We start from the raw sequence: 22,467 nt of genomic DNA, 5'->3' as shown, positions 1-22,467 counted from the left end.
AAAAAATTCTAATAATTACACTATTCTAGCTAATTTAGCATAGTCATACTAATCATAACATTTGACCCCAATTCTAATAAAATATAATACAATTAATAGAAAAGAGTAAAAATAACAAAACCTTTCTTTAATATTTAGAACATATTCAGGATTTGACAATGATAAGGGTTAAACAATTGTAATTTGAAGCTTTGGGATAATTTATTTACTACTCTGCAAATTAATTTCCTAATTGGTAAAAAAGAAGAGGTTAGATTAGATAATCTCTAAAGGAAGTTTCCACTCACATTTCTGATGGAAATGCACCTGATCAGGTACTGATGGAGACTATCAGGTACTGTATAGTACTTAACAATGTCGATTTTAATAAAAGTAAACTTCTTGACAGAACAATTTCCTTTTAGGTATAGCTTACTCTTTCAGTGAGCTCAACGAGCTGATATAACTTTTGTAATTAATTTAAAACATACTTTCATATCCACTAGAGGTTTAATTTTTTCATAAAACTGTATCATCAATGTATCTGAGTTTTTCTAAAAATTGCTTGTATAATCATTATATCATGGCATTGTTTATTTTCCTGCTTTAGATGCCTATATTTTGAGAAATAGTATAAATTCTTACCTCTAAGAGATAAGGCTCCATTTGGTCCAGGGTTTTTCCAAGATGCTTATCTGGATCTAAACCTGCCAAGAAAGGTTAAATTTTTTTCAGATAACAATTAAAATGGAGGTTTAAAGACACGTTTCCCTTCCCTTGGCTCCTCCTTGCCTAGGAAACCAGTGTATGTGTATTTTAAGACAAAATGTACCTTACTAGTACTTACTTTTCTATTGCCCTTGGGTAACTGGTTTTCTTGCTCCTGAAAAATAAGTTTCATTCCAATTCATTTCAATTGCACTTCATCAACTACCAGACGCATTGTTTCAATCCCTTTTTCATTTTTGAGGAATTGTAATTAGGATGGAAAAAAAAGTATCATTTCAAAGTTATGAAATTTAAATCCTTGGTATTTTAATTATTATTATTTTTTTTTACTCATGGACAACAGCGAGAAGTTTCTGACATTTCTATTTTATCTGTTTCAAACTTCTTATTTGGAGAATAAAAGTAGAAAATAAAAGAGTCGTAAACTGTATGCCTATATAATTAATTCACTTAGTAGCATATGGACACAAATAATTGTATTACCAAATTAAATGACAGCTCATTTCAATGACCACTGGTGTGACAGCGTTTTCCAAGAAAAAATAGAAACACTCTGAACAATCATTATAGTACCAATAGCATTTGCATAATCTCTGATACAGATGTTCAACTGATATAATAGCAGAGTTTATGTGGGTTATGGGGTATAGGTAGACGACTGTGGACAACAGGAACTCTTCCCACATGCCAAAACTAACCTGCCAGGAAAAAAATCACATGCCACAAGTCAGCTATGAAAGGAATGAATTCATTTTAGATATTTACATCCATAATACATGTATTAGCTTAGGTTCATTTAAATAGGCTATTTTTATTTATTATTGGTTTAAACCAATCAGCTTATTAATTATACAAACTGAGTGATAATTTTCTTTTTCTAGTCAAATGCCTTCTTTGTAACATGGTATTTCTTATAATCACATACAGAATAATAAAAGGGAAGTCAGATAAAGATTAAGGATTCTTCTCCTACTGATATTAAATTACATTAATCCCAAAGGAAACAACTCAGACTACTAGCACTAGATGCATTATTTGACTCCTTTCACAGCAATCTTATTCTCAAGATGCATTCATTAAAGTCAAAATTTCAATTGGCTGGGTAAACACTTGATGAACTAATTGTTGACTTTGTCCAGTTCCTTTATTCCTGTCAACCCTTGCAACCTTTGCAATTCAATGTTTAAAATGAGTAGGTAAATAAAATATTTGAGACAAGCATCTATGTAATCACCACCCAGATTTAATAAGCATTAACATCTTGCCCCATTTCCTCCACAACTTTTCTTTCAACACCATCAACATAATAGAATCTCACAGTATATCTACCCTTAATCAATCTATTTTCCCTAGCCTTCAGTCTTTTGAAGTTGGTATGTTATTTCCCAACTATGCTTTTATAATTTTATTACAAATGTACATATCCAAAACAATATTTGTTATTGTTCATGTATATCAAATTTTAACACGAATGATAACTTTTTACTTGTTTTTTTCAATTCACATTGTTAATGAGATTTACTTATAGTAATTACTATGGCTCTGGTCCATCCATTTTTACTGTTGTATTGTATTCCATTATATGGATATATCAGAATTTACTTATCCATCTTCCAATAGATGCACAGTTGGGCACTGACTTATTTCTAATGTCTGTTTTGTCACTAGTAAGTACTTTCTATGCTGCAGTAAATATGCTTTTATGTGAAATTACTATTGCAATATGATAGAGGAGAAAAAATATATTTAATTGCTATTTTATATATACATATATACATATACATATAATCTTCAAGTCCATTATATAATGCCAAATTGCTCTCCAAAGCAGTATTGTCATCAAGGAAATAGAATTCTTATTTCCCATAAGGTGAAAATAATTAATGTTGTCAGATTTTTCATCTTTGCCAATCTGAGTTATATAGACATATAAAAAATGTTTTGGATACTTGTTTTAATTTTCATCTTCTGATTACTATTAAAAGTAAGCACTTTTTCATATTTCATTGCCCATTCATTCAGGGTTTCACTTCTGTGAATTGCTTATTAAAATCATTTGCCTATTTTTAACGCTGTTTTTTGATGATTCATAGTTCTTGATATATTCTGAATGCTAATCCTTCATCATTATGGGCACGGTAAATATCTTCCTAATATCTTCTAAATATCTTCCTAATCAGTGTCATTACATTTTCTTTTATTGAGGGAGGGTCTCCTGATAAACATAAACTTTTTAACCTTATAGTAGTCAAAAGAATTGTTATTTAAAAATGTTCTTCCTTTGTATTGTAATAAATGATGCCCATGGTCACATAATGTTAGTCTCATATTTTCATTTCAAAGTTTTAAATTTTTGCTATTCACATTTAGATATTCAATCCATGTAGAATTTACTTTCAGTTATCATAGATATAGTGTTATAACTGTATCTCTTATTTATGGGTAGGTACTGTTTATGGAATCCCTTCTCTGTTGATGTATATGCCACCTCTGCCAAACAACGTTTCCATACATATGGAAATCTGTGTCACGTTGCCTACAACTTACTTTAAAATATTTCAGCATATCCAGTGAAATATACAAGTGTCTGTTTTAATCTACACTCAGAGATGGTTATTTGGCAATTAAAGGACTCTAATCAGAACCCATAACTCCAACGGCTATAACTTCTAGTGGTACAATTATCTTTATCTTAGACCAGCAAGAGAAAGTTTGCTAATTAACATGTCTGTTAGAAATGATTTTTCCTTGTGAAATTTATTTTAAAAATATATATATAGATTATATAGTACTATCTGCAAGGCACTGTTATAAGTGCTCTGCAAATATTAACTGAATTCTCATAACAATCCAATAAGTGGTATTATAATTATCCCTATTTAATATGTAAGAAAATTGAGGCACAGAGAAGTTTAGTGACTCTCTAAGATCACCCACTACCAAGAGATAAAAATGAAAATTCAAACCTAGGCAGTCTGGCTATACAGTCCAGGCTTTCAATTGCCAGACTATGTTGCTTCTCTATGTTGGATAAAGGATGTTTCCATCTATACTTCATTTGCTAAGATTTCTTCGCTGTTCTCATGATCATACTTGCTAATTCTGCTGTTTTATAGCATGAACAGACACCAAATTTTATACATACTTTGTCTATATCTACTGAGATGTGTTCTCTAACATCTTCACCAATACTAGATATTATTAAATTTAAAACTTTTGCTATTTTGATAGGAAAAAATGATATTTATCTCCTTGGTATTTTTATTTGCATATCTTTACTCTTGTATGATTGAGGTGGAACATGTTCTTCAGAAATTTGTGGCCAGATCTGTAACTTTTTTGTTTTTTACTGTGAAAATGACTATTTTTCTAATAGACCATTCATCTTCTTTTCTTAATAATACTGAAACACTTCTAAACCAAGGCCATTTATTTTATGAATTCACATAAGGCAGAATACTTTATTGGTCTTTTATTTTTGATGGATCTTGTCATGTATCTGGCAACTTGGGGAGTCTCATTAAGGTGCCAGCTTTTTGTTGTTTTTAATATTTTCTCCACTTTTCAATTTCATAAATTTTACTCTTACTTTTGTCACTTCCTTACTTCTGCTTTCTTTGTGTTCATTCAATAGCTTATTTATTTCTAGCTTCTTGATTTGAATGCTTGACTCATTTATATTTACACATTTCTTACTTTTTAAATAGGAAGATTTAAAGTACCAATTTAGCTGCATCCCAGAAGATTTGAAAGTGACACATTTGTCATTCTGTTTTCAATATTTTGTCATTTTTATTGTTATTTAAGATTACTCTTGTAAGTGTCAAAACATGTTTGTTTACTTTCACTACTTTTTGTTGTCTTCTAACTTAATTGCATATGGTCAAGACTGTAGTCTTTATATGATAATTCTTCAAAATTTGGTGAAGCTCATTTGTGACTTATAGATGATTAAATTTTATAAATGCCCCATTTGTGCTTGGAAAGTGGATCTGCTGAAAGCAAAGTAAGATTTTATACCTAAACATAAAAAATCATGATCTTGTTAATTCTGCTGTTCATATCTTTTATGACCTTACTAATACTTGGTTTCCATGAACCATCAGTTTCAAATAAAGGGGTGGTTAAAACCTCCCATTATGATTTTGGTTTTAATAATTTCTTATAATTGAAAGTTTTGTTTTATACATTTGAGAGGTGTGTTGTTATGGACACAAATTCATAATTTCTAAAACTTCTTGGGAGGATTATTCCTTTATCAAGATGTAGTGAGCTTTTCATCTCCACATATGACTTTTATCATATATTCTATTTATCAACATTACAACACCAGCTTTCTTTTGTTAACGTTTTTCTGACATACATATAACTGGGTTTTGAAATTTTTTATCCTATCTTATAAATACAAATTCAAAGAATTGATTTTAAATATTTTATATTTTTTATATTTTACAATTTTTTTTTTTGTCTGGACTTGTTTCCATCACCTTATTGTGCACTTTTTGTTACATTAAACTTTATATATATATATTTTTTCCTTTGCCACTTTCTGCCTCATACTGGATCAAAAAGGATATTTTGTCTGTTTGTTTTCTCTGCTGATTAGAAAGCTGTAGACTATATATGTCAATCCCAATCTCCCAATATATATACACTATTGATATTATGTATAAAATAGATAACTAATGAGAACCTACTGTACAGCACAGGGAACTCTACTCAGTGCTCTGTGGTGACCTAAAGGAGAAGGAAATCCAAAAAAGAGGGGATATATGTATACGTATAGCTGATTCACTTTGCTGTATAGCAGAAACTAATACAACATTGTAAAGCAACTATACTCCAATAAAATTTTTTTTAAAAATGTCATCCTCATCTTCCCTGGTGGTGCAGTGGTTGAGAGTCCGCATGCCGACGCAGGGGACGCGGGTTTGTGCCCCGGTCCGGGAGGATCCCACGTGCCGCGGAGCGGCTGGGCCCGTGGGCCATGGCCGCTGAGCCTGTGCGTCCGGAGCCTGTGCTCCGCAACGGGAGAGGCCACAACAGTGAGAGGCCCGCGTACCTCAAAAAACAAAAAAAACAAAACAAACAAACAAAAAAATGTTATCCTTTTCATCGGTCTCATCTTAGTACAGTGCCTGGAACACTTTCAAGTGTAAGCTTTCAAGAAATTTTTAGTGAATAAATGCATGTTAATCTGAAAAATAAAAAAAAGAAAGCTGTAGACTGAATTTCTACTCTTCCAGTAATCATTTGTAATTTTTAACATTCATTCAAAACCACAGTATTTAAGTCTAAAGTATTAAATATCTAAGAATTTATGAACCTTAGAATATAAATCTAAGAATTTATTAAAAAAATTTTTAATCTAAGAATTTATGTTTAGCATTTTTTTTTTTCTTTTTAGCCACACCACGCAGCTTACAAGATCTTCGTTCCCCCACCAGGGATTGAACCCACACCCTCAGCACTGAAAGCCCAGCGACCTGACCACTGGACCGCCAGGGAATTCCATTTAGCAACTTTTTGACCAAAACAAGTTAGCATGTTTTTAACTAGACACTAAATAAGTTTTACCATTTAAGTTGTTATCACTGTGTTAAATTTTAGTTCCATCATTTTGGGCAAGAAAATGTAAGCTTATGAACACATTTTACAGTGTCTGTGCTCACCATTGTTTGTCATTCATTTCTCCTGGAATTCAATTTATTTCTGACTTAAGTCCAATCTTTATTTTTTCACTGAAGATCTGTGAGTGGTAAACTCTCCTAGTTTTTACCTGTCTGATAATGTCTATTTTGCTATCTCCACCACTTAACAGTTTAGTTGTAATATATTATTACTTCTTTAGGCTTTAGTTGTTCTTAATGAGATTTACGCTGTCAAACAGTGGTTCCCATATAAGGAATCTTCATTTTCTCTGTGCTAGACAGTACAATTTTCAGTTTACCTATGACATTCTATAATTTTAACACAAAGTATCTATTTTTATTTACACTGCACAGCACCTAATATGCACTCTCAATTCCAAAACTCATCTTTCTTCAAACCTAAAAAGTTTTCAGCCATTATATCTGTAAATACTGTTTTTCTGCCTTCTATTTTTTTCTGAAACATCTATTACACAAATACTGCTATCTTCCTATCTATCCCCCATATTTGTAAGTTGCTCTTTCAATGCTGTCTTCTGGGTGAATTATTTTTTTCTGCTTCACTCATTCTGTCTTTGACTTGGTTCATCTAGAGTTTATTCTGCCCACTATTTTGCTTTTTAAATGACTCTATGTTTCACCCCAAATTTCAAATTGTTTACTTTTCACATCATACTGTTGCTATTTCATTTTGAGTGATTTATTTTTCTAATTAACTGCTTTTTCTTTAATGGATGTCTTATTTTTATCTCTTTGAGGTTCTCCCTCAGAGGAGGCACTTTCAGTCTGTTTCCCCATAGGACTGTGACCTCCCAATAGCTTTTGCTTATTTCCTGACCCTTTGTATTACAGTCCCACAGCTTCATTTCTGAATTATTTTGTATGTCTATTCATTCTTAATTCACAGAGATGTTTATAATGCTTTCCAGCACAGCTCTTTCATACTTTTCCTTCATATATTCATCTATTACTGCCATGGTTTGGGGTGGAAATTTGGAAAACTCAAAGCAAGAATGTACAAGGCCAGCATGGCAGGAAGTAATTTTTTAGCCGCCCTTCCAATTCCTTGATTCTCATATATACTGGTCACATAGCACATACATATCACCTTAGCATTTAGCATCAGGCTACACATCATTAAAATCATTTAAAAAGTCTCTCATGATTGAACCTAAGAATTTATGTTTTGTGTTCTCTATAAGGGTTTGGGAGTAAATAAATGCCTATCTAAAAGGCATGAAAAGGAATTTAAGAGCATGTGATTTTATACAGGTGGGCAATGAAAGATCAAGCCAACAATCTTTCCATTTTCCTTGCAGCCTTTTAATTCATTGCAAAATCATCATGCCCCAGTTCTGAACTGTTAAAGTAGAGAAATAGCTGTAATATCTCATTTCAAAGATGGCTGCATTCCATGATGTAGCAGTAAAGTAATTTGGCTTGCCTTTACATAAGATGGTCAGTAAAATATGTAAACATAAGTCACATTGGGCACATTTTTTCCACATGAATCTGTATTCATCACAGAAGTACACCCTGGTAAAATTATTTCAAGATTTTTGTGTATTCGTAGAAATATTTTTAATTTATTTATTCCTAGGATAAGCACTGAAAATTCTATGGAGCTAAAATAATTAGAATAAATAGAAATTTAAAACTTTAAGGAAGATTTTCAAATATTTTTCTGAAACACATTATATATCATTTCACTAGGAGATTATTGTAAAACTATAAAATAGCTAAAATAAAAGAGTTACATTTTTTCTCAGAGTTAATAATGAAATAAGCTGCATGTATGAGTCATTATAGTTTGGTAATACAGTCTGCACCATGTTTGGTGAGGATGAGATGCTGTTACGAGTCATGGTCTGACAATTTAGATCTTTTACACAGGGCAGGCCAATCAGTAAGGATATTTCACATACACACATCAATAGATGATCCCAATGGACGTGTAAAACCAAGGAAATGCGGGAACTGAGAAACAAACAATTTTGACACATTGTAAATTTATCAGAGGTTATGTCTGGTGATTTTGGTAGGCATCTTCGCATAAACAATGATTTAGGAGTTCTTATCTCATGAGATGATACTATTTAAATAGACTATAATTCTTTTCCAAAAAATGTCTAAGTTTTAATAATGAAACTGCTTGGCTAGATTCCATACAATAATGTACATATTGTTCTGAATGAATCTTTCTACTTTAAATCAACACTGTATATAATACATATTTGGGTCAGGCTAACATGTTCTACTGTAGTTGGTAATGACTACTCAAGTGCTTTTCTCCTGATGCTGGTTACCCTGTGCAAGTGCAATCTGTCTTTGCTTCCATTTTTCTGTTCATTAGAAAGTGACAAGTCATTGGGGACCTCACGATCACTGCCCATAAGACGTGCATTTCAAATTGTTTTTATAAAATATCTCCTTGGATAAGATCCAGAGACTCCTAGCAATTCAAGCTCCTCTCCTTGAGAAATCAATGGCCTGAAGCCACCCTGATCTCCGAGATCTCTTCTAAATTGGTATACTATTACACGTGGGATGATATTAGTCAGGGATGCGGTAGGAAGATTATTCATCCTACCCTAGAATACACTCAGATATGGAACTTTTCTCAAGAAATTTTTTACTGCCTAAAACACTGATGTTTCCATAAATATTAGACTATATGCAAATGAAAACTCTTTGTAACTTATTTTTATAAATATAATGGATGATTGAATATTTAATTTTATTACACTTACACATTTTTTCACAAGTTTCTTCATTTAGAAACATCTTAGCATTGTATGTACAATCTGTATGATATTTAATTTCTCTAAATGGAATAAGACAATTATTAAGATAATTTTAAAACAAGCATCTGGAGAAACAGATCAGTTTAACATAAAAAAAAAAACTGTTAGCTTATCTATAATTATGAAGCCCAAAGATGTTAATCTTTACCTCATGTATTTTGGTTTTGGTATTTTCTAACTAGATTATATGCACAGAGAATTCTGACACTGCAGATCCTTCATAATTGAGAATGGAAAGTCAGGGTCAGATTAGTATCAATAAAATATATTTATCATTGGATTTATGCTTTAAGTGCTTTAGAGAGAAATATTTTACATAATAAAGTCAATGTTTGAGTTAAAATTTAACACAAAGCTTAGACAAAATAAATAACTTCTCAGTTTAATTTACTTGTTTTATCAACAAGTATCCAATTATATTTTTAAACTCAACTAAAGAAAGATGCTAATATACCAATATATTTGCTCTCAAATGATTCTACTATATGGAACCACTTTGGAGTACATGAATATATAACACACCTCAGTAATTTTAAAATCCATCTTACGTATTCATTTTATTTTCAATTTTTAAACAGTAGCTATTTAACTGGTAAATGCAGCCAGTCCGAAGGCATAATCTTCTCTTTCTTTGAATAAATGCTAGTATCTAGACCCAATACAATTTCAATACAATTTGAAAATCTCTATCCTAATCTTTGTAATGTCTTCATTCCCATTTTATTTTATATAAAACTATATTATGTAAAAACCTTTTGAGGGACTGTGAAAAGCCTATGAAAAAGCCACAATGGTTCATGGGCTTTTTCCATGCAATTCAACTTTATCTAAAAGCTTCAATTTATCCTAGTCCTTGAAAAAGATGTTTCTTTTTTAGATTCACTCAATTTAGGTGTCTCTTCTCTAGTGAAGCCTGGGTCATGAATGCACAGAAACTGTGCTTCACCAAAACTCTAACAGTCTGTTCAGTTTACCTCCTGAATCAGTCAGGTGTGGAATGTGAGTCTCAATGTGTCTAGCTCCCTTAGGAAAACCTTTATAATCATTGAGATGGCAACATTTAATAATGTTTATATAAATATAAAGTACATTTAAAGCACATTTAACTCAAATACCTAGATAAGCTACTTTAAGTTACTAACAAAATTTTCTTCAAAGTGCAGAACAATTTACTATAAATCCTGACACCTAATCATTTAATCATGACATACAGACATTCATTGATGGAAGCTGGGTGGATGAATAAACCCACAACAAGACCTAGGCACTGGATAACTCCATGCAGAATTAAGAAATTAATTAGGAGGAAGAACCATAATTTGCAGAGCTGACATCTATTTTACTTTACTTGCATGTATCAATGGGAAGTAATTACAATTCAATTAAAATATTGAATTTTATTACTTTACTGACTGACCTTGAAGTTAATGCCTGTTCTATTTAATTGTATCATCTATGAATAAATGTTAACCCTACAATGTTATGCCCCATTATTTTCAATGTATTTTTCAACTTCTCAACTGAATTATATCAGTCAATTTATTGTCTACTATCATGAAAGCAAGTGGAGGTTTATTTCTTCATGACAGCCCAATATATGATATGAGAGAAACATCACGAAATGTTTGATAATGCTACTTTTAACAGAGTCAAACAAAATGAATTGTGTCCTCAACTTTTGTAGCCTCGACTTTTACTGTAAAATCAGTAGGTGATATTCGAAAAGGTATAATCACTCTGAGAAGCAATTTCTAGTCTGCCTATAAATCTTGATAAATTTCAGTGCAGACAGGAATGGAGCATTCTGTGTATCTTCAAAAGTTAAACACAACCCCTCCCCACCCCCAATAATCTCTTCCTATTTTTACCAGGCTCACTGGCCATCAAAACAAGTGAATTTCATTTCAAAAGCTCTAATGTTTTTGTTGGTAAATATAACCTTTTTGTTCCCAGACTTCAACTGAGCACACCATTATTCTACAATTGAGCACTTTATAAATATAACCACTATATTTGAGTCAAAAGAACAAATAAAAAAGACTGATTATGTGATCTCTAAGGTAAAAATTAGCTCACATGTTTTGAAAGTTGACTATTGGGGGAAGGATCTTATTTGAATTTCCAGATTTTCCATTTCTACAATTAGATCACTAAAAGCTTAGCTATCTTAGAGGTTGTATTAGGACTCATCTCAACATGTAACTTCTTTCTGAAATCTATGAACTGGTACTGTACTTCAGTGTATGTAACATGAAGGAGACTCAGACACTTCATGGATTCACTTTTAAGATCATGGCACCCATGAAATGAATGACCAATAAATCATATTAAATACAATTATGCAGTTAATGATAATCAATACTTGCTGATGATAGCTCAAATGGTCCTTCTTCTACCTTTGAAATACAACACAGTTTTAATATGAAAAAAATGAATAAAAAGTGGAAGATATGCGAGTCAAATTAATTTTTTTTTTTTTTTAATTTTTTTTTTATTTTTTGCTGTACGCGGGCCTCTCACTGTTGCGGCCTCTCCCGTTGCGGAGCACAGGCTCCGGACGCACAGGCTCAGCGGCCATGGCTCACGGGCCCAGCCGCTCCGCGGCATATGGGATCCTCCCAGACCGGGGCACGAACCCGTATCCCCTGCATCGGCAGGCGGACTCCCAACCACTGCGCCACCAGGGAGGCCCTCAAATTAATTTTTAAAGGGGGGACTTTAAATATTTATTATAGAAATATCTTCCTAATTTTTCATATTAGTTTTCAACATAATGAGGACTGGAAAGTGAAAGAAGCTTGATGTGAGTAGGGAGCGTTTAGAGGGGTGAAAGTTGAGGTTAAAAAAGTAGACAAGGGGGCTTCCCTGGTGGCGCAGTGGTTAAGAATCTGCCTGCCAAGGCAGGGGACACGGGTTCGAGCCCTGGTCCGGGAAGATCCCACATGCCACAGAGCAGCTAAGCTCGTGCGCCACAACTACTGAGCCTGCGCTCTAGAGCCTGCGAGCCACAACTACTGAAGCCCGCGTGCCTACAGCCTGTGCTCCGTAACAAGAGAAGCCACCTCAATGAGAAGCCCGCGCACTGCAATGAAGGGTAGCCCACGCTCGCCACAACTAGAGAGAAGACCACGCGCAGCAACAAAGACCCAACACAGCCAAAAATAAATAGATAAATTTTAAAAAAAAGTAGACAAAAGCCAAATCCTACAGGGCCTTGTGTTTCATTTTAAAGAGTTTGTACTTGAATGCGAGGTCACAGAGAAATTCTAAGCAGAGGATGACATGATCCAATTAGATCTTTAGTGATCCAGTTAGATCCAATTAGTGATCTTTCTTTAGAAAGATCACTCTAGCTTCAGTTGATTTCCTTGGCAGGAAACAAGACTGATAGTAAGAAGGCAAATAAAGGGATTGCTGCAATAATTAGTGAGACAGGATATAACAGACAAAAGCAATAGGTATGGAAGGAAGAGAACAGATATAGGTAGGATATATAGTACTTGCTGATAAATTGGGTATCGTGAATACAAGAAAAAGAAATGGCAAGGATGATTCGCATGTTTCTGATTTGGTCAAATTAAAAGATGGTGGCACCAAACACCATTTACTTCAGATATAGAACAGAACACAAGAAAGTTTGGGAAGGAAATAAAGGGCAAATTCAATTTTAGACATGTGTTTGAGGTTTCAGGGAATCACCCAAGAAGAGATATTTAATTGGCAATTAGGTATATGGGGTTAGAGCCCAGCATGGAAGTCTGAGCTGGGGATACTGATATAGAAATAGAAGCCACAAGATGAACACTCAAGGAGAACTTGTAAAGTGAGAAGATAAAATACAGGCAAGAGCTTTGAGGAATATCAAACTTTAATGGGCACTACAGTCAGAGAGCTGTCCAAAATGGAAATCTGATCTGGTCATCTTCATTTTTAAATCCTTCATTTATACTTCTGGGCAAGATGGTTACATAAGCACTGGCATCCAATTCTTTCCTTTTCTTCCTGTGATGGTTAATTTTATGTGTTAACCTGAGTGGGCCATGGGATGCCCAGATGAAATACTGTTTCTGAGTGTGTCTGTAAGAGTGTTTGTGGATGACACTGGCATTTGAATCAGTGGTCTCGTAAAGTAAGTTGCCCTCTCCAATGTAGGTGGGCATTACTCAGTCTGTTAAGGGCCTGAACAGAACAAAGGGCAGAGGAAAGAGGAAATCACCCCTTTTTTCTTGCCTCATTGCTTGAACTGTGACATCTCACCTCATCTTCTCCTGCTTTTGGACTGGGATGTACGTCATTGGCTCCCCTGGTTCTGAAGCCTTTGAACTTGGACTGAAATACACTACTGGCTTTCCTGGGTCTCCAATTTACAGACAGCAGATTGTGGGACTTCTTAGCCTCCATAATCATGTGAGCAGCTCCTCATAATACACTTCTTTTGTATCATGTTGGTTCTGTTTTTCTGGAGAACCCTGCTTATTAACACATGTACCCTCTCCATTCCAAACTCCACTGAAAAGACCACTGAATAAAGAAAGAGGAAAACATCAGGACTGAAATTGCCCAAAACTAGAACTAAATTTTGCTTGAGTGAAGTTAGAATCAAATTCAGAAGGAAGTCTATCCTAAGACTTTTCCAGGGAAAGAATAACTGTCTAGAAAAAGAAGTACAGGCGACTTCAGAGAACCCTGATTATTGTCCATATCTTAGGTCTTGCACTGTGAGATGCCTACCTCACCTGGTTTTTATGTAACTTTACACTAACTGTGACCTATGAATATTTCTACATATTTACCTACATATGTTTGAGATACCAGCCAATACAATATTAACTTTCTGAAAGAGATTTTGTCAGAAGACAAGCCCTACAAACTTTATAACATATTCTTGTTCCAAGCAGTTTTAATACATAAATGTTGGGACCTCAGCTAAGACAGGAAAATCCCACTTTCCAACCATGGCAAATATAGAATGATACTGGTATTTTCTACACACAAATATCTGCTTGAGCAATATAGTTATTAAATAGTCTTACTACTAAATGGATAAACAGAAAAAGACTCAGACCTATCTTTCCAGAAGGAATTTTCAGTGAATTGCTACATATTATCATGAAAGTTGTTTTAGTGTAAACTGCCTGACACAGCCATAAAGGTTACTTACTACAGAGGGATAACTTTTATAATAGCAGGCACTAAAATAAGAACTTATTTATTTGTGAATATTACATTTTGTATATGTTAAAGAATAAAGGGAATTGGTAGGGATGAAGGTAGAAAGACAGGTTTTAGAATTATAACATGGTAGATATTTCTTGGAAGGCTATACACACACACACACACACACACACACACAAATACGTATACATACAAAGTAGCTTGAGGTGGATAGAATCTTAATGTATTCAAAAATTCAAAGAACATATCCATACTAGCACCAAATAGTTATATGCCTAACTTATTTTTAGAACAGCCTGCCTTACCTGGCAAAGGAAAAGATGTGCTAGCCATAGAATGAACAAAATCAGCATTTATTTCCTCTGCTGTTATAATCTGTTACTTCACTTTACAGACTGAGCAAAAGGCACTCTATTCAGAGGTGGGTAGCTGTGGGACTGGTAGTATTTGTATTTGAACCTTAAGGAAAGATTATATTGCATATACTCAGAATTTGATATTTAAGACTTGATTTTTCTTCCTTAATTTAAAATGGTACATATTTACAACACACTTGGGAGATGTTAAAAGTTTCAACTTTTGATGTTTCAACACCTGAGTTTAAAAATTCTGTGCTACAGTACTTTGTATAAAGGTAAAAATATATTTCTAGTAGCAATTTACACTTGAATGCACATTAAGTAACCTTTTTTAAACAAAATAATTATTTGAACAAAGTTCAGGTGTAAAAAAAAAGTTGTGTTAACCATAGAATATGAAAGAATAATGCAAATTGCTTTTAACCTTTACTGTTCAGCAATCTTTTCTAGGAAGGCTATTGCAATGAATGATTTTAATTATGTCCATTATTATCCAGATGAATAACAGAAGAGTGCAAGGTGTGGAAGCAATAATTAATATGCCGTACCTTGGCTTATTTGGGCAGTTATAAAAGAAGAAACAGATTAATATAACATATAGGAATTACCGCAGGTGAATATGCGTAGGAGAGGAACTCAGCAACTGGGATGTTGGCACAATTAAAGCTGTTTTCTAATTAGTATGGGCATCTCTTAATGTTAACCCAAAGGGTGAAACTTTAAAAAGTATGTGTTAAAAATGTGAAGAAAAAAAATGGTTGGCATCCCTCCGAGAGGCAAGTAAGGGAGTTTAAAAACTATCCAGACTGCTTGGAAGACAGAAAAGGACAGTGGCAATGAGAGACATATACAGAGTGCTCATTATTCGACAGGTCAAAAGTGAAATCTGTGGATAGTTTGGAAAAAAAAAAAAACTGGAAATAATTCCAGAGTCACTTATGAATACATTGAAAGTATCTAGAATATCTTTTTTAACACTTGCCTTTTTTTTCTGTATTAAATACCAAAAATACACTGTCAGGGAAAAAAAAGAATTTGAAAATTAAAAGGACAAAAGGTACCATGAGGACTAAGCAGACCACATGAGTGGTTGGACTAACTGCTGAGTTTCTCCCCATCAGTGAGGACTTGAAATGAGGACAAATAAAAGGATGAGAAGCAGCAGAGAAGTTTAATTCAGTTTTATTTGGCATTGACCTTTGCTGTACAGGATAGTGGGGAAACGACTATTCCAAGGGCACTTTCTGAGAAAATCAGTGGGGCAGTAGCAGAAAGCAATCTCCTAGGAGGAAATAATAGAGCAACTTGAGAAATTCCACAGTAATAAATTACCATGACCAGATGGTATTCAACTGAGAGTTTCTGAAGGAAATAAAGTGTGAAATGGCTCAGCTACAGATGAGGATATGCAATGTATTCAGAAAACCAGCAACTGTTCCCAAATATTGCAATTTTTCTAATATGGTAGCTCTTCTGTAAGAAAGAAAAACAATCAAATTAAGATTTATAGAATTACAGACCAGTGGCTCTCTTGGTGATAATGGAGAAACTGATAGAGTCTAATTAAGAATAGTTTTTTTCAACATCAGGGTAAGGTTAACCTGCTAAGGTCAAATCACCCACTGAGTCTATAAAGAGAACACTGTTTCTCTCCATCCTATTAAACTTATCTGGAAATGTCAATAAAATACTAGATAGAAGTAAACCAGTAAATGTAATTTATTTGGGAATTACATGAAGCTTTTAACAAGGTCACATGAAACTGCTGGAGAAAAATAAGCACAATCTTTGGGAGGAGAGGCCACAAGAGAAACGTCTGTCATTAACTGTAAAACCTGCTAAGTAATGAAAACAAAGTTTCAGGGACAATTTTCTTCCCTAACACCGTGTTACCTTTTCCAGACACAGACAGATCACCATCAATTAAAAAAAAAAAAAAGAATTTCACTATACACAAGATGCAGAGTAACAGTAGGGAAGGAAGATGTGCTTCCAAATCAAGAAAAAAACAGTAAGAGACCAATATGCAATGGCAAAATAAGCATGTAACAAAATTTTTACCTAGAAAATGGAATCTGAATGCCACAACTGAGTTTAAATTTCTCATCACTGTGTTCTGTGTAAGCATCAGATTTTAATGAAAACTAAGAATAAAGTAATGAGATTGATTTTTACGTAGTCAAATGAGGGCTGTACCTTCAAAGTGGTCACCTTTGCACACGACATATGCTTATTCCGGTAGTATATATTTGCCCTTAATCAATCCATTTCCAAAATCCTCTCTATAGAACTGCCCTCAGAGCCAGTGGCATATTGTTCTGAAGTTATCCAATGGTGGCAAACCTCCACCCTTCAAGAATGGAGCCAGAAGCCATTAGAGTAGGATGGAACTTCCTCCCCAAAGCAACCTTAGCTAGCCCCATTCTACAACCTCAGATGACTTCTGTTTCAGCACGAAGGAGCAGTATTATATTGGAAAGGGCAAGGGCATGCAGTAGAAGCTTGAAGAAATCCACACAAGGGCCTGTGGCAACCTCCTATGAAACTATTTGAGAGCTCCAAATGTAGGAAAGTTCTGATACCAAATCAAGACTTCTTTCACTACATAACTTCCACTTCCTCTTAGAATTGTTCTCTGAAGTCACAAAAGTACCAGCAGCCTTTCAAATACTGTGGATTGCTGTAAAAATCCCCATTTTCCTTGACCCAGTAACCCACTGCCTTCACTTCAGGCTAAATATATAGCTCCTTTAAATAGTCCTCCTATGGCACCATTTCTCGTCCTTTCAATGTTCTGGTCACTCGCCACTCACTGAATTATAGCTGTTTCTGTGTCCCATCTTCATCCAATCTTGCCCCCTGTTTAAAGAAGCAATTTCTGGGACTTCCCTGGTGGTGCAGTGGTTAAGAATCCACCTGCCAATGCAGGGGACACAGGTTCAAGCCCTGGTCCAGGAAGATCCCACATGCCATGGAGCAACTAAGCCCGTGCACCACAACTACTGAGCCTGCACTCTAGAGCCCGCGAGCCTCAGTGTCATCTCTAGATATTCTGATTTAATTCCTCTGGGGTGAAGCTTGGGCAAAGGGATTTCTAAAAGCCCAACAGGTGACTCTGATGTGCAGCTGAGGCTGAAAACAATTGTTCTAGAAATGATATGTATGTCTATGGAGAGGAAAAAAGAAGAGGGGTAAAGATGTCTTTATTTGGCTGTAACATTCCCAAATGTACTACACCAGGCTGTCCTGTATAATATATAAATTAACTGTCAGGATACCAGAGCACCTCGCACTGAAAATGTTTCTATTTGTCTTTATTATCAGCTTAAAAACTAGCACATATGAGGCCCAACATGTTAAGCACACTTCTGAAAAAATACAGCAAGTCATTTTGAATCAAAGGTCAATCCTTTGTATCACTGGGATATAAGGATCCCAAATAGGACTATGTTTCTTTTCCTTTTTTTTTTTTTAACATCTGTATTGGAGTATACTTGCTTTACAATGGTGTGTTAGTTTCTGCTTTATAACAAAGTGAATCAGCTATACATATACATATATCCCCATATCTCCTCCCTCTCGCATCTCCCTCCCACCCTCCCTATCCCTATCTATGTGGTCACAGAGCACCGAGCTGATCTCCCTGTGCTATGCGGCAGGACTATGTTTCTGTCCTGCCTATGGGCTAGCCCCTTAAATTCCTTATATTGATTAGGAAGTATTATAAAGATGATATTGCATTTTTGATATTAATATTTTAAAATTTTTAAGTGGAAAATATAACTTTGAAAAGATTAAAGCTAATTACTAGTAGAATGAATCCCCCTCCCAGAGCAACAGAGAACATGAAAATATCACACACAGCAAAAGGCAGAAAATAAAGGAAAACACAATAAATCATGAAAAATAGATAACATCAAATGGATAAAATAAGAAGAAAAATTAAGAAATAACTTATTGATTATACTATATGCTAGGTTATAAAGCATCCTCTTAAATTTTAAAAAAAATTGATATAATCCTGAGTATGTTACCTGACCAAAATGTGATTGAGTCAGAAATCAACAATATAAAGACAAATAGGAAGCCATCATGTTTGGAAGCTAAGCAATACTTGAAACTAAATAACACATTTCTAAATAACCAATGGATTAGAGAAGGAATTTCAGTGAAAACTGGAAAGCAGTTTGAACTAACTGATGATGAAAATACAACTAGAGCTACAATTACAGGAAAAATTATAGCATAAATATATATATATTAGAAAACAAGGGTGAAATTTAGTGTATATGTATATATCAAGAAATTAGAAAACACTTCACAATATATACAAATATATAATCATTATGTTATATACCTGAAACTAATATAATGTTATATGTCAATTATATTAAACAGCAAATTAAACCCAAAGAAAGTATAAGAGAAGGAATAATAAAGACAGCAGCAGAAATTAAGCAACTAAAGAAACCAACATGTAATTTAGAAAATCAACAAAATCAAAGCTTGTCAATAATACAATCAATAAACCCCTACAAGACTGATAAAGTAAGGAAAAGAACAAATTACCAATTGGAATGAAAAAAATGACATCACTACTAATCTCACAGATGATAAGACAATAAGAAGCATTAAAAGCTTTATATTTATAATTTTCAAAACTTTGGACAAATTCAGAGAAAAACACAACTTACCAAACTGAAATAAAAAACAGAAAATCTGAATAGTCTTAACCTAACAAAGCAATGGAATCACTAATTGAAAACTTTCCCCAAAAGAAATCTCCGTGTCCAGATGGCTTAAGCAATAAGTGCTTCAAAACGCTGAAGAAAGAATTAATACCAATCTTACAGAAAATCGTTCAGAATATAGAAAAAGAGGAAACACTTCTAAGCTTTATGAGGCCAGGGTAACCTTATCACCCACATCTGTCATTACTAGGAAAGAAAATTATGGGTCAATCCTTCTTATGAACATACATGCAAAATTCCTAAACAGAGTATGAGCAAACTGAATCAAGCAATTAAAAAAAGGGACAGGGGCTTCCCTGGTGGCTCGGTGGTTGAGAGTCCGCCTGCCGATGCAGGGGACACAGGTTCGTGCCCCGGTCCAGGAGGATCCCACGTGCCGCGGAGCGGCTGGGCCGCTGAGTCTGCGCGTCCAGAGCCTGTGCTCCGCAACGGGAGAGGCCACAACAGTGAGAGGCCCGTGTACCGCAAAAAATAAATAAAATAAAAAATAAAAAGGGACAATTCACTGTGCAATGTTACACAGCAATATATATAAATAAATACTGATCCAGGCTATAATATAGATAAACCTTGAAAACACTATTCCAAATGAAAGAAGCCAGTCATGAATGACCACATATTATAGTATTCCATTCATAGGAAATATCCAGAACAGCAAATATATAAAGACATAAAGATACAAAGCAGCTTTGTGGGGCTTAGGACTTGGAGTAGGAGAAGGCTGGGAGGAAATGGGGAATGACTGCTAATGGGTACGGGTTTCTTATGGGGGAGCAGGTACAAAAATGTTCTAAAATTTGATTATGATGATTGCTGCACAACTCTGTGAATATACTAATAAACATTGAATTATACACTTTAAGTGGGTGAATTGTATGGCATGTTAATTGTATCTCCATAAAACTGTTAAAAAATAGTGTACAGTATGTAATAGTTATATGCTCAGACAAAACAGATATAGAACTCATAAGAAATGGGAAGTGAAATGCAGGAAAGCACATGTAAAAAATTATTTTTAACTGTTCTCAACAATCACATTAATGGTGGTGGTATTAGCATGGTTATTCTGAGACTATATCATACATTGTTAAAATTTTAATACCTATATTTATTACTAATGCCGACTGCCAACATGAGTTCCTTGGAGCAGAACAGATTATTATTACTACTTACATACGGTAAGTAGTTAATACCATTCTGGCTCTTCTGGGCCCCAGGTCTTATCCCAGGAGCAAGGTGATGAGAATGAGATGGAATTTTTCAAGTAATTCCATCTTCTGTAGGTAAGGTATAAATCTGTATATTTACTTAGGAAAAAAGAGACAGTTGTTTTCCTTCTCCTTCTGAGAGCTTCTTTGGAAAAGTAAAGGGAAAGACTTGTGTCTTCATTTTGGAACGTAAAAAATCTCTCTGGGGAGGAATAAACTAGTGTCTGCAGCTTTACAACCCAGGAGATGTCTCTTAAGTTCCTGGTCTCAACCCCCACCCCTGAAATGTAAACACAGACCTCCAGAGAAGTAAATCTCTCTGCAGTCCGCTCTGTCTACTCCAACATACATTAAATTCTAATGCTTGTCTTTTAGCCGAGGTCCCAAGTTTCTGCAAAATTTGCTCAGAAAGCCCTAATTATGCAGAAACATAAGCCTATTTTCTCTACAACCCTACATATACAATGTGGTACAAAATAAATGAGAAATTGAGTTAAACCAAAAGACTGGACTGTCAAGTCAGACTCAAACAAATCCAAGTCCTTATTCAGCATCAATCTTTACTGATAATCTAAAGAACAGAAATAAACAACACAGCAAATCAGGGAGAGGTCCAGGACTATCAGAACTCCTTTCCAAGTCCTTCACTGTCACACTGGTTATGCTCTGGCCCAGACTGGCATAAGGTGTCAATTAGAATTATAGCACCATTCTCCATTTCTTGCCCAACAAAACCAACTTTTTCTCATGCACGTTCACATTCAGTGACCAGGGTAGTGACCAGAGATTACTGTTCAGTTAAGTTGTGGATTCCATCTGGTTTGAGAATTTAACTATATCCCAGATATCACAGTGTAGGTTTTAACAGTCATTGGCTTCCAGATATCATTGTTCAAAATGCTCTCTTCAGGTCAACACAGTGTTACTCCTTTATCTAGCTAATCTCAATCAATGTACCATGGAAAGATAAATCCCCTCTATATCTATCTGTGGTACCTGGGCCATTAGAAAACAAATATAGGGGTCACACTGTCCAGTAATGTCCTACCACAATCTAGGCTAATGGTAGTATTCCTGTATACTGGCATCCTTAGCTTGGCTTCTCATACTCCTTTGATCTTTAAAAATAGAAACTTCCGGGGCTTCCCTGGTGGCGCAGTGGTTAAGAATCCACCTGCTAATGCAGGGGACATGGGTTTGAGCCCTGGTCCAGGAAGATCCCATATGCCACGGAGGAACCAAGCCCGTGGGCCACAACTACTGAGGCTGCGCTCTAGAGCCCGCGAGCCACAACTACTGAGCCCACACTATACAACGACTGAAGCCCGCGTGCCTAGAGCCCGTGCTCTGCAATAAGAGAAGTCACCCAATGAGAAGTCCGCACACCGCAACAAAGAGTAGCCCCCGCTCGCTGCAACTAGAGAAAGCCTGCATGCAGCAACGAAGACCCAACGCAGCCAAAAATAACATAAATAAAATTAAGTAAATTAAAAAAACCCAGCAACTTCCATAATGAGTAGAATATTCAAGTCTTTCCTGGGTAAGTATTCAGGCCCTCTTCCTATACTGTTGACTGACACAATGTTCCATGAAAGTAAATATTCCATTAGTCCAGTCATTTAAAGCTTTGCTCTCCCTTCAGGGCCGTTTCTATATGTAGTCAGTCTCCTGGAAAAGAGCTCCCTCTAGTGTCTATATTTGGACTAGCAGGTTCTTTTCAACATGAAGAACTTCCAGGAACATTCCATAGTTTGGTGTGATGTAGTACCGCAAGACCAGGATCAAAAATCCCTACAGGGGCTTCCCTGGTG

At 34.8% G+C, this 22,467-nt stretch overlaps 1 protein-coding gene across 1 annotated transcript in view; it reads right to left on the bottom strand.

Moving 5' to 3' along the window:
- The window catches only part of DPH6 (diphthamine biosynthesis 6), a 174,638-nt gene that overhangs the window by 33,233 nt on the left and 118,938 nt on the right, over window positions 1–22,467 (bottom strand). The window contains exon 6 of the mRNA XM_082618128.1: window positions 625–686. Coding sequence (XP_082474254.1) covers window positions 625–686 — 62 coding nt within the window. The remainder of the gene's footprint in view (window positions 1–624; window positions 687–22,467) is intronic.

Source organism: Mesoplodon mirus (assembly GCF_964341445.2).
Source record: "Mesoplodon mirus genome assembly, chromosome: 4".
Lineage (NCBI taxonomy): Eukaryota > Metazoa > Chordata > Mammalia > Artiodactyla > Ziphiidae > Mesoplodon > Mesoplodon mirus.
Note: the sequence above shows the minus strand (reverse complement) of the source record. Positions and strands in the feature narration are given on the sequence as shown.